This window comes from Alligator mississippiensis, chromosome 3 (genome assembly GCF_030867095.1).
Source record: "Alligator mississippiensis isolate rAllMis1 chromosome 3, rAllMis1, whole genome shotgun sequence".
Classification (NCBI taxonomy): Eukaryota; Metazoa; Chordata; order Crocodylia; family Alligatoridae; genus Alligator; species Alligator mississippiensis.
Window position 1 is genome coordinate 291791979 of NC_081826.1, and position 20299 is coordinate 291812277.

Here is a 20299-nt window from a genome sequence, read left to right on the forward strand (position 1 = left end):
TTGGTAAATAAAATAACCAGATCATAATTCAGTTTTCTGATGTAGCTGCAAAATTAATCTGAAAAAAATGTCAAAAATCAAACACTGCTTTAAAATGTGTAGTGTGCACCTTCTACGAATGAAACCTATATCTATCTCTGAGTTGTGAATAATAGGTATTAAGGTCATATCAAACAACAAGAATGCACTTTTTGTGGATATAAATGATCAGATTGAGGCTTCCTGACCACTGATTTAAATCATGATTTAAATCCATTTGATTTAAATCAGTTCCACCCTGTGGGGCATGGTGCACTCCTGCAGCCGGGAGCCCTGTCACCTGTGAGCTCCTAGCCACAGGGAAGACCCTGCTTCACTTGCAAATTCAAGCTTGATAGCAGCCATCTATAAAGTTAGTACACATTTTCAAGGTCTAACTTTAGCTGGTTGGAGCTTGTAATTGTGTGATTAGTACTTAAGACCCAGCTAGACAAAGCCTTGGTTGGGATGATCTAGTTGGGGCTGGTCCTGCTTGGATCAGGGGGTTGGACTAGATGTGACCCCCTGAGGTCCCTTCTTCCAACCCTCATTTTCTATGATTCAACTTTGCACTTATCAGTTGAGGGAGCTCCCAGCTGCAGGAGCTTGTCTCTTGATGGGGCAGGGAGAGCCGGGGATTGGGCTCCCGCTGTACCAGCAATAAGGCACGATGGGATCTAATGCATGATCCCACGGTTGTGCTTCCTGCCATGCTGACATGGAAGAAGGTGCGATTGTGTGGATTGTACATTAGATCATGCTTTTACCTGCATGTATAGAGGGGCCTACAAGGCATATTGCCAAGACACCAAAAGCATCCTGACCTGCTACAGGTAAAGCAGGGGGATGAGGGTGTCCATGTCCTACTGCCTGAAAGATCTTCCCTGGAGAGCTTTTCTTATGAGCCTTTAACTGTTCGTGTAAGCCTGTTGCACAGCTGTGAACTTTCCCAAGAAAACCAACTTGCTGGTCAGCCCTGCATGGTTTCACCCCTGATCTGTGATGCTGAGCATACTTCACGGGAGCTTTCAAAGCAGGCTGCAGTACAACCCCATGGCTGTGTTGACACACAACCGCTGCAGTTCCCAAAACACTTCCCTAAATCATAGAGCTGCTTTTTGCTGCGCACCTTAGCTTCTGACTGCCATTATCTAGATTCCTAGTCACGTCCTGTTCAGGAGGGGAGATGTGGAAGAAAACCATACTCATTGATCCTTTTTCATAGGTTCTAGCTGTCTTGTCTGCCCATTGAATGTAGACCACCCAGGACACGGTGATTGTATTCTTTGCAGGTGTTCACTCCGATGTGGTATGTGTATGATTAAATTGCTGTTTGATCTCCCATTACAGACAGGGCTTACCAGCAAAATGTTAATATGCTTGAGAAGATCAGGGAAGAATGGGAGAATGAACACATCAAAGCCTGTGAGGTAAATGCATCTATTCATCCTAGGGCCTGAATGCTGGAGTGTGCTGCCTTTTGGGCGCACACACTCTTTGCTGTCACTGGCAGCCTCTGCTCAGTGTTTCCTTCTTCATAACACTTGACCATACCTGGTTTCTGGATAACCCCCCCAAAAATTATCAATGTTCAAAGGGGAGGAGAAAAAGAAAACATTCAAATATCAGGGGACAAAATAATGAGGTTTTTTGTGCTCGCTTTTCTGTATGGCCAGTGCTGCCATCTCCTGGATAGCACATGAGAGTATTATTATACATAATGAACAATGCAATTATTATAGATGCTTTAAGTCAGTGGTGTTCAACCTTTTTGCCCAGTAGGCCGGATGGGCAGTGCCCAGTCTGTCTGCACACTGGATCTAGCTGGTTATCCTAATCTGGTGCCCGGGTTGGGCTCAGTGGGGCCCCATCTGGTTGTACAGAGGGAGGGCATGGGGGGCAGCCCAGCCCCAACCCAGACCTGCAGGGGGAAAGACACTTGATCCAGGCACATGGGGGTCAGAGAGGGCGGTGTAGCCCAACCCCAACACAGCCACCCAGAGGGAAGGGGGCACGACTGGCTCTGGCCCGCTGCAGGGATTGGCATTTGGGTATTTGGCAGTCGGGGAAGGTGGCCATATTAATTGCCACTGCTCCTCCGCTGCCAAGTTTCCTGACCCATGGGGAGCCCCGTAGCCCAGATGCCATGGCTCCACGGGCTGTATTAGGCCTGTGGGCTGGAGATTGAGCACCCCTACCCTAAATGAACTCCAAGCCAATTGATGCTAGGACTGTATGATGGGGCAGACCCCTCTTGGGGCACTGCAGTCAAAAGAGATTGCCAAGGTTGGGCAAAGGAAGGATCAATTTTATCTTTGGACAAACCAAAGCTCTGCAAACTAGGTGCCTGCCAGGTATAGGAGTTATCTTTTGGGTGTGTTACAAAGGTTACAGATGATAAATACTTACTCTTGATGAAAGGTTACTTGTTATCTGTGGAAACATGTTAGGAATTAATGCTTCCTGGTGGAATTCAGACTCACCGCAGGGCAAAATTCAGGTTTGGGCTCTGAGTGGCATCTAGACATTGGCATGTCTGTCTGTCTGTCTGTCTGATCCAAACCTGTGTGTATGCTTGTGTGTTTTGGGAGGAGGAGAGGAGCTGGGCCTGAGAGAAGGCCTGAGAGTGCTGCACAGCAGGACGAGCAACCCCCAACACATCTACAGGCTTGGTGGCACCAAAATGACTAGCACCTCGAATGAAAGGGACCTGGGGGTAATAATAGACCGCAGTATGAATATGAGCCAGCAGTGCGATGCTGTAGCCAGCAGGGCAAATAATACCCTGGCATGCATCAACCGATGCATCTCCAGCAAAAACAAGGAGGCGATTCTTGTGCTCTGCTCAGCACTGGTGAGACTGCAGCTGGAGTACTATGTCCAGTCCTGGGCACCGCGCTTCAGCAACAACGTGCACAAGCTTGAGGGAGTCCAAAGAAGAGCCACCTGTATGATCAGAGACTTACATGGCAAGCCATACGAGGAAAGGCTGAGGGACTCTTCAGCCTGAAGAAAAGAGGCAGAGAGGGGACCTGGTAGCATCTTACCACTACACTAGGGGAGTACATCAAGGGCTTGGTGACTCAGTAACTGTTCACCAGGGCACCCAGGTAATGGCCACAAACTCCTGGAAGATCGATTCAGGCTCAACATTAGGAAAAACTTCTTCACAGCCAGGGTGTCCAGACTGGAATAAGGTCCCTCCAGGGGAGGTGCAATTGCCTACCTTGGAAATCTTCAAGAGGAGACAAGACAGTCACCTTGCTGGAGTCACTTGACCCCAGTTGTCTTTCCTGCTTGGTGCAGGGGGCTGGACCCGATGATCTTCCAAAGTCCCTTCCGGCCTTACACTCTCTGAATCTATAAGGAGAGAGAGAACCATATTTTCCTGAATCTAAGATGACTTCAAATTTAAGACGACCCCCCAATAATTAGATTCTAGATATGGAAAATTATAATTTTAAAAATAATTTGCTTTTTTTTTTTTTTTTTTGGCAGGAAAACAGCAGTGGGGGGGGGAAGGCAATGGGAAGGGCAGAAGTGAGGGGGCAGGTATGGGGAAAAGCAGGAGCAAGGAGCAGGAGGCAGGGGGGAAAGTCGAGGCAGAGGAAAGCAGGAGCAGGGCAGCAGGCATCCTGCCCCTCATCCCTTCCCCCCCTGGTGATTACCCCACCCACTCCCATTTATTTCCTCCTCCTGCTCTCCCACTGATCCCTGCACAGGTGCAGTCCAACAGCCTCTCCTATCCCAGCCCGGCTCTACACGACGCAGATTTCTCCTCCCTGCCTGTTCCCTTCCCCCGTTTCCCTGTCTCCCCACAGAAGGGGGAGAGGGGGAGGGAGCAGGGCAGAGAAGGAGAAATCTGCACAGTGCAGAGCCAGGCTCCCAGCACAGCTGCTTCCCGCAGCCTGGGGCAAGTTGGAGACCATAGCAGCAGCAGCAGCCTGCAGACTCCTCCTTCCCTGGCAGCAAGGGAAGGGTGGCAGGAGGGACTCCTGGCTGGTAGCAGAGCTGCTGCTGTTGTCCCTGCCCCAGCTGGGCTCCCTGTACAGCCATTTCTTACTCAACTCTAAGACAAGCCTTTGTTTTTCCTGTGATGAATACGGGGAAAAGGCCTCGTCTTAGAATCGAGTGATCAGGGTATAAACTAAGCAATGTGACCCCATTCATGTTGTATCCCCAGCAAGCCTTTGCCTTACCCTATCCATGCTACAGTCCAGCATTTTTCCACCATGGTGCAATAGGACACAGTAAACTACTGAGCTGTCTCTTTAAAAGACAACTTCAGGTCTTTGATGAAGCAAAGAGGAAGGAATGGGAGGGCTGGAGGCAGAGCTGGAACATGAGGGAGCAATGAAGCCCTTCAGAAGATGATGAATCCTTCCTAGGATTGTATAAAACAGTGATGCCCAAATCCAGGGTCTGGCTTGTGGGTCTCATCACAGATACTGATGGTAGCGCGGTGGCAGTGTTCATTGCTGCTTCCGTGCTGCCATATTTCTGGATTGACTGTGGAGCGGTAAGGTGTGGCCTGGCATCCACTATGTGGGAGCAGGCTGTGCATGGGGTTGAGCTAGGCCATGGCCAGATCCAACATGCAGGGCTGGGCTCATGTATGTTTGGATCTGGCATGTGCATTTGGGCTGTGGGCAAGATTAGGATGGACCCTCAGACTGACCCCAGGCACAGGGCCACAAGGTTGAGCACCACTGGTATAAAACATGTGTTTGCTGTCTAGTAAATGTCTTGGAGACTTTAGGGTTGTAACATATGGAGAAGGCAAAGACTCTGTTAGACCAATTTCCTTTCCCTACAAAGGTAGACCTGTGCCCCCACAGTCAAGGGGAGGGTAAGGTTGAGAAGACATTTTGAACTGACGCCCCACTGATTATGACATTTGAAAATGGGACTACGTGAAACACAAGCTTGTCCCACAATAAGGCTCAATCCCGCACTGGTGCAGAGGTGGCCTGGACAACTTAAGCTTTCTCTTCCTCTTTGCCAAGATGAACTTCAGTGGGTTGAGCTCGTGGGCTTTTGCCATTTGGGGATGTATCATGACATGCTTCCCTGTGTCACTGCAGTTCTTTGAGACCCAGGAGTGTGAACGGATTAGCTATTTCCGCAACGCGCTGTGGGTGCACGTCAACCAGCTCTCCCAGGAGTGCGTCCAGAGTGATGAGGTAAGATGACACGGAGGCTCTCTGAGCCTTCATGGAGAGAAAAAGGAGGATTCCTCAGCTTAGAAATCCTCTCTTTTGGAAAATGTTTCGTATTCCAGGTCAAATGAGCCAAACTGGTTCCAAATTCTCTCGATTGAGCAAAACTCAATCGTTTAAACACTATCTGTAGCGCTACAACCAGCAAGCATCCTCCACCCCAGACTTTTCAGCCTGGGGCTTCAGATACTCCCAAATCCTTTGGCAGGCATCCTATGTGCAGGCCCAAGCCTGGAGGTCTTGGGGTTTGGATGGCCCTGAGTCTCATTTGCCCTTAGCCAACGGCCACAGGAACAGGCTAGGGAGGAGTCCCACGTTTCCATAAAGTAGGTGTGTAGCTGAGATCCTCCCACTGGAAGCCGGCCACTGGGAGGCTGTTACAGACAGGTGTCCTGTCTGCAGTGCATTGGGCACGGTTGCACCCTTTACTACACAATGCCATTCAAATCCATCTTAGTCAGGGCAAGAGACTTGTGCAGTGATCTTGGCCCACAAGTTCACCCTTGAGACAGTTGCCCATCTCTTTGGCCAGTATTTGTATGTGCACTTTTTAAGTCCACGCTTTTGCTCTGCAACCTTAGAGCAAATGGAGGCTAAAAAAGTGTGAACGGTCACTGCTGACCCCATCAGGGGAGACCGTGATTCCCTAACCATGTTCGCTGTTGTCTACGATGTCTTTTAATTTAAAAGTGCAAGCACTTTAAGTCCTGTTGAATACCAGAAGGAACATGTCCTTGATTATACCAATTGGCTATCCCTCTTTCATGCAGGCTGCGTGCCCGTCAGAAGACCTGTAAATGCAGAGTTAACCCATTGTTCTCTGTCTGAGTCTGCTGCTGGCCGGACCCAATGATGGGCAGAAACAAGTCTTCTTTTTTCTTTTTTTGCAGAAATATGAAGAAATCCGCAGAAGTTTGGAAATGTGCAACATCGATAAGGATATTGAATTCTTTGTAAACTACCGTAAAATGGGAAACATGCCCCCAGGTATGGGTTTGAGTCTGGTTTTCTAAGCAGCGCTGTGCTCGGGCCTCCTTCCAGCTTCTCAGCTCTGAGAAGGGTTGCTTTTGTGGAACAAGGGAGGGTGCAGAAAGGAAGCACATCTGGTCTTCCATGTCCTCAATCAAGCCTGTCTCTTGTACGGTGTCCTGGCATTGGATTAGCAAGCAGTTGCTGCTTGTCCTTGAAGAGAATGCATCTTTCCACTGTTCTAGAGTTGAATCATCCAGATTCTTGAGGGGCTGAGAAGTGGTGCAGTATGATTCTGTGTTTCTGTGCCAACCAGTTACGTGAAAACATTAAACGTGACAGCTGAGTTCTTTTTCTAGCTCCAGTTGTCTATGAAAATTACTACAACACGTCGAGAAATGCAACTCCAGTGAGAAATCCACCACCAGGAATAGGGAGGTAAGGAACACAACACAGAGAACAGTACAAGGACTGGGGTGGCTGTTTGGAGAAAGAAAATGTGTTTTACTTTTCTAAGCCTTTTGTAACTGTCTGGATGTTGGGCTCCATTAGTGGCTTGTGGTGGTGGGTTGTGGTTTTGTGCAAGGGGTAATCCAGGCCGATTGGGAATTGCACCTGGGTTGAGTCCTGCTTTCCATTATCTTTTGCACCTCTTCACCATCTCCCTTGCTCCCAGCTGTGCTGCTGGAATCCTCCTGGATTTTGTGCTCTCCTTTTTGTTGTTTGGGGAGTCTTGGATCAGCTTGAGAATATGTATAGGTCAGGGGTGTCAAACTCATCCAGTCCCTCTGGCCAGATGATGTGTGGGCTGGACCAGGACTGTGCACCAGAGGGGCTGGTTCATGCCAGTCTCCTGTGCATGGTATATTTTGGCCCTGCTCCAGGGCCTGCTCTGCACACAGCACATTGGCTGAACCCAGTGCCATGGGCACTGCACAGAGTCTGAGGTGCAGGCTGCGTGTGGCATCCCATCAGCTTAGCCCTGCATGCTGGCTTTGGGGCTGGTCTGAATTGGGCCCCAGGCTGTCTGCGCGTGCTGGAGCCAGTGTGCAAGGCTGATCCGGCATGGGCACCATATGCGGTTTGCACCCCAGACCAGCCCCACTGTGCTGCATGCAAAGCCCATGGCACTGGGTTCAGCCTGCGTGCTAGATGCCATCTGCGACGCAGGGTTGGTGCACTAGTCTGGACCTGCAGGGAGCAAACCAGGACAGCCAAGGCTGCGACTGAACTCCAGCTAGCTACATGTCATGAAACTCTGGGGTAAAGCGTCCACACCTGAAGACAGGAAGGTTATCCAGGCAGACCTGGACAGGCTCAGGAAATGGGCGGACGAGAACCTGATGGTGTTTAACACGCAAAAATCCAAGGTTCTCCACCTTGGGAAGAAAAACGTGCAGCATGCTTATAGGCTCGGCAGTGCTACGCTGGCTAGCAGTATGGACGAAAGGGACTTGGGGGTCATGACTGACCACAAGATGAACATAAGCCTTCAATGTGATGCTGTGGCTAGTAAAGCAAGCAAAACGCTGGCTTGCATCCATAGATGCTTCTCAAGCAAATCCCAGGGCATCATTCTCCCCTTGTACTGGGCCTTGGTGAGGTCGCAGCTGGAGTACTGCGTCCAGTTTTGGACTCCACAATTCAAAAAGGATGTGGAGAAGCTTGAGAGGGTGCAGAGGAGAGCCATGTGCATGATCAGAGGTCAGGAAAACAGACCGTATGACGACAGGCTGAAAGCCATGGGACTCTTCAGCCTGGAAAAGTGCAGGCTCAGGGGTGATCTGGTGGCCACCTATAAGTTTATCAGGGTGCTCACCAGGATCTGGGGGAACATCTGTTCACCAGAGCGCCCCAAGGGATGGTGAGGTCGAATGGTCACAAACTCCTCCATGACCATTTCAGGCTGGACATAAGGGAGAATTTCTTTACTGTCCGAGCCCCCGAGGTTTGGAATAGACTGCCGCCGGAGGTTGTTCAAGCGCCTACTTTGAACGCCTCAAGAGACATTTGGATGTTTATGTTGTTGGGATCCTATGACCCCAGCTGACTTCCTGCCCCTGGGGCAGGGGGCTGGACTTGATGATCCTCCGGGGTCCCTTCCAGCCCTAATGTCTATGATATCTATGAAATGTAAGACAAATGGTCCAGACCCTTGGGCTCCATGGTCCAGATCTGGCCTATGGGGCATATGTTTGACACCCCTGATACAGGAGAGAACCTGATCACTGAGGTTAAGAGATGGGAAGAGTGAGGGACTTGACAGCCCAGAGAAGGGAGCTGGAATGAAGGCTGGGGAGGGTGGCGAGAACATGTGTGTTCTCAGGTTTCTTTGAGACTGACATCCCTGCTATTTTGTTGTAAGAGTATCAAACAGATCCCTTTACTGTAAAGACTTCCCGAGTTGTGGAAGGCTTGGGGCCAGGAAGGGAGGATGCTTGCCTGATTCTTGCAACTTTGTCGGTAGTTACTTTGCAGGTGATTCGTAGCTGGTTCTGAAATGGGAGCATTGTAAAAAACCCAAGCCAACCCATTGTAAAATAACCCATTGTAAGGTCTTGCCGTTCGTGGCAGCTGCTCAGTCTCTGGGCCCTGCAGCGGGGCCAAGTTAGCCTGGGGAAAAATGGACTAGAATTGCTTACTGTGAAAACATCAAACCATTTTGCCTTTTCTGCTTGTGTCTATGCAGGAGGGGGCCGCTGCCAATCCCAACCAGCGGGCCAAGTGAGTGACCGCACAGCGCTGTAGCAATTGCATGGTTTAAACCCTCTTTTCTTGTACTTTAAGTCCTACTGGGGTGGGCATATCCCAATGCTTTCTCAGCTGTAATTCTGCTGCAGGTGGGTGGGACAAAACCCTGGAGTGTTAGGATGATCCCAGAGATGCACCTTGGGTTTGTATAAGCTTTGCTGGTCCCCCAGTTTGCTGAGTGGGTGTGCCCAGGTTATTAATTTGCCCAGAAATCACCATTTACCATGGGTGCCTTGGTAAAAGAACAGGAGTTAATCACAAGGAAGAACAAATGGTATAAAACAGAAAAAGCGATCAACTGCTTTGACGACAGAGTATGGTAAAACAAAACTGACACTCCTTTCCACGTACTGGATGTCCTTATATACATATAAGGACTATATATAGTCCTTATAAATGTTCCTGTGGAAATCTCCCAGGCTCAGCCTCTCCTTGGTCACAGCTTGTTCCCTCTGCCAAGGACCTCTATTCCCCTCTCCTTACAGGGACCCCTGGCCCCTCTCTAACCACCGCCTAATGATCATTGCCTCCACATCACACAGCCCCACTGCCAGGGGAGCCAGAGGATCCCCTAGCCCGAAGATCCTCAACCAGGATGCCTTGAGATCCTTTCGAGGGTGGTACGCAATGTGAGCACTGTTAGGTGGGCAAATATGATGTGTAGTATAAACCCAGAAATTTCAAATCTGAATCGGTAGATTAAAAACGTTCTGGCCTGTGTGGTCTTTGTGAGTTGTGTGGTCTTTCTGAGTTCTTTGTGAGAAGAAAATTGCTCTTATTTTTCTGCAGTCAAAAAAATGAGTGAAAACTAAGAGCTGGCATTTTCCGAGAGGTGTCTTGAGCCCAATGAGGGGTGCTTCGAGTCTAAAAAGGTTGAGAACCACTGCTCTGGAGTGTTTCTGCCTGTGGATCGGTGATAGTGGGTTCAGCCATCTCTCTTATTTCCCTTAATCCTGTCTGCTGATCTCTCCAGTGACACCTGCAAACTTTTCTCAGAGACTGAAATCATAGCCCTGGCCATTGATTTTTATCTGAGGCGGGGGGCAGGATTTCAAGCAGAAGGATGTTCCTACCAAAGCCCCAGGTCAGAACAACCCTGAACTTTGAGAGAGCCCATCTCTAGATCTGAGATTTGAAATTTTCCTTACTCCGAGCATTTTTTAAACTTTGTGATGTGAACTAATGGCAGACCCTAGGGACCAAAGGTCCTTTCACCTCCCAGCTTCCTTATCTGTAAGATGTGGAGAAAGGTACTCACCTCCTTTTGGCTTTGAAATCTCATGACAACCACTATTGCAGAGTACAAATATAACTAGCTCCTTCTCTCACAGGTGATCCCGATTATGCTACAGTTGATGGCTACAGTTTAGTACACCACTAGCATTGTTTGTAAGTATTTTAGTACTTGAATGAATTACTAAGGTGAGACTATTTTAGAATGAGGAGAGTTGGGATATCGAAGGAAGCTTCCCAGTGGTTAGATCAGGGATGGGCAAAATGCGGCCCATGGGCTGGATGCAGCCTCCCAGGCCATTCTATCTGCCCCGCGGGGTCCCTAAAAAATTTAGAAAATTGATATTTATCTGCCTCTGGCTACCTGTCATGCGGCCCTTGATGGCTTGCCAAAACCCAGTAAGCAGCTCTCCACCCAAAATAATTGCCCACCCCTGGGTTAGATGGTAAGACTGCAGAATAGTGGCCCCGGGGAAGCTGGAAACCCTGTCGTTTGGGTCTCTAAAGGGTGTGTTAAGCAATGAGTGAACAGCTCTGCACTGGTGGCCAGGTGAGGTAAGCGGTCTAACAAGTTGCTTTTCCCATTCCCTTCCCCTCAGCCATCCATTATGTCTGATTCTGCTTGAAGTTTCTTTCATTGACTTTGGTCCCTCTGCTCTTTTAGGGTCTCGCAGCAGCGTCTCTGAGCATGAGAAGCTTGTCAGAGGCAGCGTATCCACTTGCATTTTGTATGTTGGACGCAGTGATGCAGACCTGAACTGTCTGTCCTTCTAAAAATATTTTAAAGAGTCCTGCGGTCCCTATTTTATACATTTTGGATGAAAGACCCCAGGCAGCCTGAAGTCTCTCCTCTTTCACATCCACAAGCTCCAAGGACTGACGTCTCTTGTTCGTGGTCGGAAACAAGCAAGCAAAAAGAATCCTTGAGCAGAAGCCACGGGTACAATGGCATCATCCACGTGCTGCTCTGGGGGTTGGTGATACCTTCTTGATGTGGAAAGATCTACAGGCATCTGGAAAAATACATTAAAAAAAATCTCTTATGTCTTTGGGGTTGAGAACTCGCACGTGCCACACCAGCGCTGCAGTGGGAACTGCGTGCAGTGCTTTGGGCAGAGTGAAATTGTTCGTAGCCCAGAGGTGGAAGTAAGATCTGAGGCTGGATTTTCACCAAGGGCAAGTTCTGAGCTGAATTGTGGGAGAGCTCATTCCTGTTTCCACTTCCTGAACACTCCTCCCAGCAGCCCTTTGGGAGCCTGCTCCTTTTCCCGTCGAAGTCCATGGCAGAATTCCTGTTTGGCATCAGTGATTTGGGATCTGGACCCTGTTAGGAACTCAGCTGGCTTCTAGAGATGATCTGGAGCCCTAAAACTCATGTCCTGATCTGAATTTCTCACAGTTGATGTCCATCTTCATTGGGGAGATCTGATACTACTTTGATTCAGGTACACAAACACTAAAGTGTGCGTGCTTCTGCCCAGCTCTTAGTGAGCGTGTGTATGTGCTGATTTCTTATCTTAAAGCAGCAAGGTGGATTCCACATCAGACTGCTTGTGTTCTTTGTGTACACCTACATGATTCTGCATGCACCTGAAATCACAACCTTCTGGGGCTTTGCTTTGTTTCTTTGCATGGAAGAGAGTCCAAAGCATTCAGTACAACTCATTCTGTCCTGCTACATTTTGACGCACTGTCCAAAGTGGGTTCATAGAGAAAAATATTGTATTTAAAAAAGACTCTTAAATATCCCTGTATAATTTTAAAGAAGAAATTGATTGTAGCTTTAGTTTTAAAATATCTATATTAAAACTTCAGATTTGAGACCTGTGTGTTTTGGAATGTACTTTGTTTGGGTCATACGGGTGGATTTATAAGGGCTCTTCCACCCCTGTAGTCTATAATCCTATGACATGTTCATGTGCAAAGGTCTGTACACACTGATTAGAGCCGGCTCAATGTAAGCAGAGAAGCTGACAGTCTTCCAGTGCATCTTTTCTCCTGATCTGAGCCCTCCCAATTCTGCCTTTGCAATCCTCATCTGATAGCCCTCTTCTCATCCACGTCTTGTCCTCTTGATATTTCTGCTGATGCTCCCACAAGAGCTCTCTCTGATAATACCTTACAGTGCTGTTCATTGGAACAATGAGGTGCTAAGGTGGACCCCTCCCTTGTTCGGGGCTCTGATGTGAGACGATCATCGCGGGCAATCCTCCATGCTGTGCCACGTCTCCCACACCAACCTCCCATTGCACCTCAGCACTTACCTTGAGTTTGATGGAATATGGACTTCTGCTTTCCACTGACTCTTGGGTCTAGTCGCCAATGGCAAGCGCTGTGTACCATACTGTTCTGATTATAAGTTGACCCAGCATTTTCTGGTTCAGCTTTAGGAAAAACAACTTTTTCCCCCTGCAAAGATGATAACTACAGATAAAGACCTTGAATTACTATTACCCTATTTTCCGCCCCCCTCAGAAGAGGGAAACTGTTTTTTACTATGCTGTGATGACTTCTACTGCTTAGACCTGATGAAGAATGTCTTATATTTGAAACTTGTCTAACTATCCCAGCTATGCTGATGGGCCAACAAAAGATATCACCTTAAGAAATCTTTGCCTCTTGCATACTTTCTGGACCATCACAACTACAGCACCACTATAACACTACCAAGACCCACAGGGTAATCGGATAGCCAAGAAAAGTACCTGATGGGTTAAATTGACTAACGTCATGAACGTAAGATTTACATGGAAAAAAATTCTTAGTTTTTCTACATGCACAAAAATACTGCAAGTACGATGGGGGAGGGGGTGGGGAGGGGGCTCGTACCCCTGCATAGTATATGTTTTTGGTTATAGGTCAATCTTCCATATATGTTGAACACAACTTTTTTTTTTTTAATGGTTCTTTTGGATTAAGAAGGCGATGATCTGGTAAGGGGTCTCCAGGCCTCGACTACCTGGGTGATAGCAATCATCACTTGCTGGAATTCATCAACCAGCACAGGGTGTCAAGGGCCTGCAGCAAAGCGGTAGCCCTAGACTTCAAGAGGGCCAACTTCAATGAGTTGAGATTGGTGGGAGAGGCGCTGCGATTCTTGAGGGCAGGGGAACTCAGTGCTCAAGATGAGTGGTTGTTCCTTAAGGAGACGATACTCAGGGCCCAAGGGGTGACGATCCCAACAAGAAGCAACGGGGGCAAGAGTGCCCAAAAGCCTCCCTGGCTCACCAAGGACGTCCGGGAATGCCTGGTTGCCAAAAAGGCGGCATGCACCCGGTGGAAGGGGGGTGCTATCTCCAAAGAGGAGTATACCTCCACTGCTCAGGCCTGTAGGGGGGCTGTTAGGAAAGCTAAGGCAGACATAGAGCTAGGACTAGCATCCAAGATCAAAGGTAATAATTAAGTCCTTTTTCAAATATATAGGGAGGATGAAGAAGGCGCTGGGAAATGCGAGGCCCCTGCAAGATACTCTGGGCAATCTGGTGGTTGCGCCAGAGGAGAAGGCAGACCTCTTTAACAAATTCTTCACCTCCGTTTTCTTGTGCAGGAACCGGGACTCCCCCACTGGGATTCAAGACGGATTCGAGGGGAACGCCTCCAGACCTAAGGTTGAGGAGGACCGGGTTAGAGTGCTTCTGGAGGGGCTGGACATGTTCAAATCAGCATGTCCAGATGCTCTCCACCCCAGGGTGTTGAGGGAGCTAGCAGGGGTTATTGCAGGAATAATGGCCACAAGTTGTTGGAGAGTAGGTTCAGATTAGACATCCATAAGAACTACTTCACAGTCAGGGCGGCTAGGATCTGGAACCAACTTCCAAGGGAAGTGGTGCTGGCTCCTACCCTGGGGGTCTTTAAGAAGCGGCTCGATGCCTACGCGGCTGGGGTCATTTGAGCCCAGTTTTCCTCCTGCCCAGGCAGGGGGTCAGACTTGAAGATCTACAAGGTCCCTTCCGACCCAACTTCTATGATTGAAAAAGGTAGACCTAAAATCAGAACAATACAGTATATCTTAATATAACACACCTACTGATATATAGAATGAATGTATATTTTTAAACAGTAGCATTTTGGATCTACTCTGCTGAAAACTGACTGAAAGTAACTCCAATCTGATAGGTATAGAAAGAGACTTCAACCCTGTTTTAAATGTAAAGCATTATCTTCAGGATTATGGAGGTGTCACCGGAGTAAGGTCAGATCTCTTGTATAAGCATCTATGTTCTGAAGAAGTTCCTTTTTGCTGGAGTTTCTAGGCCACCTGAGGTCAATAGATGGTTTCCAGGCTCGTTTATACTTGAAACTTAGTTTGTATAAAGGTAGGATATGAAGTTAAACAGCAATAGCTAACACTAAGTAACTTCATCTGAACACTGATTTTTGCTTCGGCTTGTCTATATGAGGAAGTGATTAAAGAATAAGACTGAATTCAAAGTGTCATAGTCACTCCACCCGAGTTCCCCAAGTGTCTGGATGAACAATTAGCTCAGAATTACTATTGTATACTAGATCTCTGTCCAGGCAAGCCCTTTGGATTAAGCTAAAGCAGAGCAGGGTGTTCTTGTTTTGGAATAGGGATGTCCACACGTGGAGCTCCTCTGGAATTGTTCCACATGGTGACACCCCCTGAGTTAGCTGCTTGTCTCCAAAAAGCTTTTCACCTCCACAAGGATGTTCAACATGGTACTCTGGCTGTTAATAGTAAGAAGTAAGATTTTAATGGAGGCCATACAGCAGGACCCTCAAACCCTTTTTGAAAGATGGAGGGATTAAATGCACCTCAGCTTTGTTTGTCCAAAGGGTTTGATGGTCTATTTGGTCCTGAAAATATCCGGTAGTTACTACTATTTGTTGTTCTATTTCTGCAACAAATGCAGCAGGGTTTGTTAATGTGTTTTTCAAAAGGACCTTTTGGGTACAGCCAGATGAGTGTGGATGTACAGTATGTGGCACTGCAGACCTGCCTGCAGCACTGCATGCTGCACGTGCAGGCGATCCCTGTGCTAATTTGCAGCAGCTGGGGGAAAAGGGGAGGTTGACGTCCCGAGATCCTGAGGTCAAAAAAACCCCACACCTAAAAAAAGCGGGGTGGCGGTAGCGTGTACTGTCCAAAACCGGAGCCTGGCTGGCCAGAGCCACACTCCAGCTGTCGGCCGGGCTCCCTGCTGCTGGATTGCCTTGGCTGCAGCTCCTAGAGGCCTCCAGGACTCCCATGTAAGGCTGCTGGGGCCAACACAGCTGCTGGCCTCAGTCTCCCCTACTCAACCCGGGGCAACATGCTGCGTGCCAGAGCATGCGTGGCACGGGTGCTCCCCGGGGACAAGTAGCAGCAGCACACATTGTGTTGTTGCTGGTTGTCCCCAGGAATATATGTGTTCCCACTCTTGGAGACTCAAAGTCAATTTAATCCCTTTGCTTCAAGTTTGTTGAGTGTTGGCTGCACAGTCCTTCACTCCATTTACACTCTGATGTAAACAATCTGGTACTGAAAGCCGCTAGAAACTGTAAAGTACAAATCATCAAATATTTGCCTTACTTACTTTTACCCAAAGGCAATCAAGCTGTTATTCCTCTTTTCCTACACCCCTGCCCAAATCCACACTCTTTGAATTGTATCTTGCAAGATGTTTAAGAAAACCTTTGAAAGCAAGAAGCTGAGACTCCCCCAATGATGGGTCTGATATCTAAATTCTTCTAGTCAGGTTGGCATATGTGTAAAGACTTTATCTTCATTTTGTGACAAAACTGGGGAATATGGGTCATTTCAAACTAAAAATGACAAGGCTGGGCAGTGCTAGTAGTACCTGCAAAATTTAAACTTGAACTGTATTTATTTAGAGATTTAGTATAATCAGGCTCAAGTGAAACTTGATTAGCTATAGATAGGAGATTTCGGTCTGGATCTGCAAAACTTCATCATTGAGCAGCTCCACTGTGATTTCTTCCCCCTCACTTGAGAATACTGAGTATTACATCACCAGAACAACCTCTCATTCAGTGTGTGCGCGCCCAAAGCCTGACATTCTTACAGGCTTATAGAGGAAGCAATCCTTTTAATAAAACAAACAAACCCCCCCCCCCCCCCCCGAAACCTTTTCTGAATATTATACTGTCCTTGCAATGCAAAGATTCTTTGGCTCTGTGCTGGAAACACACATATCAATTGGGTAATCAAACAAAAGAAGATTGTAAGCTCTTTTGGAAAACAGCAGCGCAGCTCATTCTGGTCTGCACTGAAAATTGCAAGGGTGTATTCCTTATTTTCTTCCCATCAACTCTAATTGACATCACTATAATTTCTACCACTGTGACTAATGCAGAATATAGCAGAGACCTTCATGTCAGGTAAGTGACCGCAGTGTGACTCAGGAAGAAAATCTTAGTCACTGGCAAGAGTTTTTGGTTAACTAAGTTGTTGCACCAGAAACAGAGCAGTTGGTGTGTGCTCTTCCTGGATGGAATGAGGAGCACGCACCAACTGCTGACACCTCCTTAGCCTGACGAAGGGTTTTTGAACCCGAAAGCTTGCTTAATAATTGTTTTCCAACTATTTAAGTTGGTCTAATAAAAGATATCAGATTCACCCAAAGAACCTTGTCTGCTCTTGTAACAAGGCAGTTGAAGGAGAAAGAGAAAGAATCTGCCCCCTCCCCTCTTTTCTGTTAGTGTAATTCTCACTAAAGCTAATTAAAGCTACACTTTGCATATGTACTGGATATTTGACAAATTTTGCTTTAATATAGTGGGAAGGTCCTGTTTGATCCAGGGCACGCTAAGAATAGACAGTCATCCAAGTCATCCATGGTCTTCATTATACCCACTGCCTGCTGGGCTAGGATTTTTAGGCCTGGTGCAATAGGCCTTGTTGCAGCCATGTACACTGACATCCTTTCAGCTGCCGGCTGGATCCCATTCAACCAGCGCAGCTAGATCCAATGCTGACAGAGCACCTGGATGAAAATCAATACTGACCAATAATATTGTAACCATGGAGCCATACGAGTGCCATTGGGGCTAAACCAAACGGTTTGCAGAGCTCCTTATACCTGCACAGAACTGACTGCTGTGTGTAGGAACCGGCTGAGTTGGCCTGTGTCCCTGTTACCCATGTGCTGTCTCTCACGGGTCAGTTGTTGGGTGTCACAACCAATTCACAACTCGGGCTGCTTTGTCTCTGGGCTGCACATTGCTATTGTCTGTGTAATGCTAGCAAAGCTGGTTCCTGCTGGACCTTCATTTCTTCCTGGAGAATGAATAAAATGTCAATTGAACATGTTCCACTGGCTGTTTTCCACCTCTTATTAGAATGACCAATTTTTAATACCCCCCCCCCAGAAAGCCTGTGGGGTGCGGGCTGTGTGTGTGCAGGGGCAGATGCAGACTTTGGCACAGGGGAGGTGTGGGAGCAGCCACCCTCACTGCACCAGTGGCTGCGTCCTGCTCCCAGCCTCCTCCCTCTTCACCCACTGGTGAGGGAAGACCACGATGCTAGCTAGAGCCTCTGCAGATGTTTTTAAAGTCTCCCAACAGGTATGAATCGCCCTCCCCTTCTCCCATCTGTGGCTGCTGCTTTCCTCGCTGCCCCAGGCCAGGGAAGTTTTCAAGCCCCTTGTGCGGAGGGAGCTGGGCTCAGCTGGGACAGGGCCAGCAGCTGCAATGGGCAGGGGGCCTTCCCTTCCCCCACCCTCCCTGGCACCCAGGTGTAGGATGGGAAGGGGCAACCCCCCTGCCCATCCCCTCCGATGCTCCCAGCAGAGCCCAGCCCTGGCTGGAGCAGGCAGCAGGGGCTTGGAGGCTTCTCTGGTGGGGACAGGGGGGAGAGCAGCTGCAGCAGCAGCACAGGTAGGGGATGGAGGGGAAGGGGACCTGCCTCTGAGCACAGAGGTGAATGGGGGGGGGGGGGGGGGTCTTACCTGCTTCAGGGACTCGGAAACAAGCCCCCAGGTGGGATCGCTGCCACTGCCCCCCCGCTGGATCCGCCCGTCCGTGTGTGTGCGTGTGCAGGGGTGAGTGGGGGGGGTGTAGAGGTGTGTATGTGTGAAGGTGTGCAGGCCATGTGTGTGCAGGGGTGTGTGTATGTGTGCAAGAGTGAGTAGGTAGGTGCAGGTGTGTGTTTGTGCGTACAGGGGTGTGTGGGTGATTGCGGGTGCAGTGGTGTGTGCGCGCATGTGTGGAGGTGTGCAGGGGTGCATGCAGGCTGTATGTGTTGGTGTGGGTGCAGGGGTGTGTGTATACAGGGAGGTGTGTATGTGCGGGTGTAGAGATGTCGGTGTGCACATGCATGAAGGTGTGCAGGGGTGTGTGCAGGCCATGCGTGTGTGTGTGTAGGGGTGTGGGTGTGTGCATGTACAAAGGTGTGCAGGCTGTGTGCGTGTATCCAGGGGTGTGTGTGTGGATGTGTGCAGGTGTAGGTTTATATGTGTGCGCACACACGCAAAGGTGTGCCGGGGTGGGTGCAGGCTGCGTTGCGTGTGTGTGTGCGCGCACATGTGAAGCGTAGGTGTGTATATGTGTGTGTAGAGGGGTATGTGGGTGGGTGTGCGCACGCATGAAGGTGTGCAGGGGGGTATGTTTATGTGCAGGTGTGTATGCACAGGTGTGCACTGGGACGTGCGCAGACGGCGCCCCGCGCTCCCCCCTCCCGCCGCAGGGGGCGCTGTTCGCTCCCTGCCGCCGCCCCCACATGTCCCTCCTCGCCCTCCGTAGAGCCGGGCGCTGATTGGCGCAGAGGCTCTGCGCGCCGTGCGCATCCGGCTGGGTCGGAGCGGAGCGGAGGGGATGGCGGAGGCCGTGCGGCCCGCCCGTCGGGCTCGCGCCAAGCCCGGCCGCAGCAAGGCCAAGGTGCGTGGCTGCCGGGCGGGGACTGGTGGGCGGACGGGGCCAGGCCCTGGCGTTTCCCAAAGCCACACAGACATGGCTGTTCTCTAACAGCGCCCTACCCGGGGGGTTGTTCACAGCCCCCAGAGGACGGGCACTTGGGCGAAAGGCAGCTCGGGCCCGTGTGGCCGTTGGGGAGTGATGTTGCGGGACGGGGCGGTTGTGGTCTAACCCCCAGCCCTCCCTTTTGCTAAGATCGTCTCTCCTGCGCCCGGTGCGTAAGCCGTAGGGCTTTTTGCAATCCGGATGCTATCAATTAGATCCTGAGCTCATTGCGGCGACGACCTGACCAACAGGATGCCAGCGGAGGTCGTTAGGAGCCTCCTCGTGCACTGACAGCGCTGCTGGGGATCCGTATTGACACCCGCGCCCTGGGTAAGCGGGTGCGAGGTGTAAAGTCAGACGCACAATCCAGTTTGCAGGGGACACGGGGGTGCTTCGCCTTTAACCAGGAGCGTTGTACGTGTTGCTTTGTAGCACCCTTCGCTGGCCGTGTTCAGCCCGGGCTATCGCAGGCGTAAGCTGGGGCTGTCTCGTGTCGGGGCCAGCTGTGGTCGCGGCCCGGCCGAGCCGCGGGGGTGGTCGAGGGGCAGGGCGCGAGGGCCTTCAACCCCGAGCGGAAATACGCGGCTCGGTTGTGAAACCGCGAAGCTGAGTCTGAGGGTTTTGGGAACGGCTGTTTTTATAAAGGCTACGACGGGCAAAGCTGAGCAACCGCGAGGTTGGGAATGTGAAACGAAACGCAGCGAGGTGGCAAAGCTGCTGGGTGTCGCTGGGGAGATGAAGTCTGGGCAAGCGTGAATCTATATTTTTTTGATAAGATGGTGAGAATTGGCTTAGTAGTCATTTAATAAGCGGTGATGCTAAGCAAGCAGCCGTCCACACAGCCCTACCCCATACCCACCAAGCAGCTGCTTCATCTTCCTCTGTGGTTTCCGTGCGTTTCACGGCTTTCGGATTGCTTTGGTGTACCACAGCCTTCCGCTTCATTGCTTCACATGCATCTTCCCTTCATCCCCATCTTTACGCCTTCTTCCATGCAGCCCCTGATGCTTAGCGCAGCCCTCCATAATCTTTTATACCACTCACTGTCTTTCTCCTTTTTAAGTCCGTCTTTCACACAGCAGTAATCAACCTAATATTGAACTTATACCCTCAAGTATCCAACAGGAATGCTAACCAGCTCACTCAGCTACGCTCCCTCTTGCACTTACTGATGTCTTTTCCTTGCCCCT

The 20299-nt window shown here is 49.6% G+C and overlaps 2 protein-coding genes across 4 annotated transcripts in view; both read left to right on the forward strand.

The window, feature by feature from the left end:
• PSTPIP2 (proline-serine-threonine phosphatase interacting protein 2) overlaps positions 1–12011 on the forward strand; it is a 62647-nt gene extending 50636 nt beyond the window's left edge. For both annotated transcript variants that reach the window (XM_019495842.2, XM_014593939.3), the window contains exons 9-15: positions 1369–1448; positions 5103–5201; positions 6128–6224; positions 6566–6644; positions 8896–8930; positions 10289–10346; positions 10855–12011. In XM_019495842.2, the coding sequence (XP_019351387.1) occupies positions 1369–1448; positions 5103–5201; positions 6128–6224; positions 6566–6644; positions 8896–8930; positions 10289–10338 (440 nt within the window). In that variant the 3' untranslated portion in view covers positions 10339–10346; positions 10855–12011. The remainder of the gene's footprint in view (positions 1–1368; positions 1449–5102; positions 5202–6127; positions 6225–6565; positions 6645–8895; positions 8931–10288; positions 10347–10854) is intronic.
• A 6915-nt stretch (positions 12012–18926) lies between these two features.
• The window catches only part of EPG5 (ectopic P-granules 5 autophagy tethering factor), a 66300-nt gene continuing 64927 nt past the window's right edge, over positions 18927–20299 (forward strand). For both annotated transcript variants that reach the window (XM_006261028.4, XM_019496029.2), the window contains exon 1: positions 18927–19028. In XM_006261028.4, the coding sequence (XP_006261090.2) occupies positions 18966–19028 (63 nt within the window). In that variant the 5' untranslated portion in view covers positions 18927–18965. The remainder of the gene's footprint in view (positions 19029–20299) is intronic.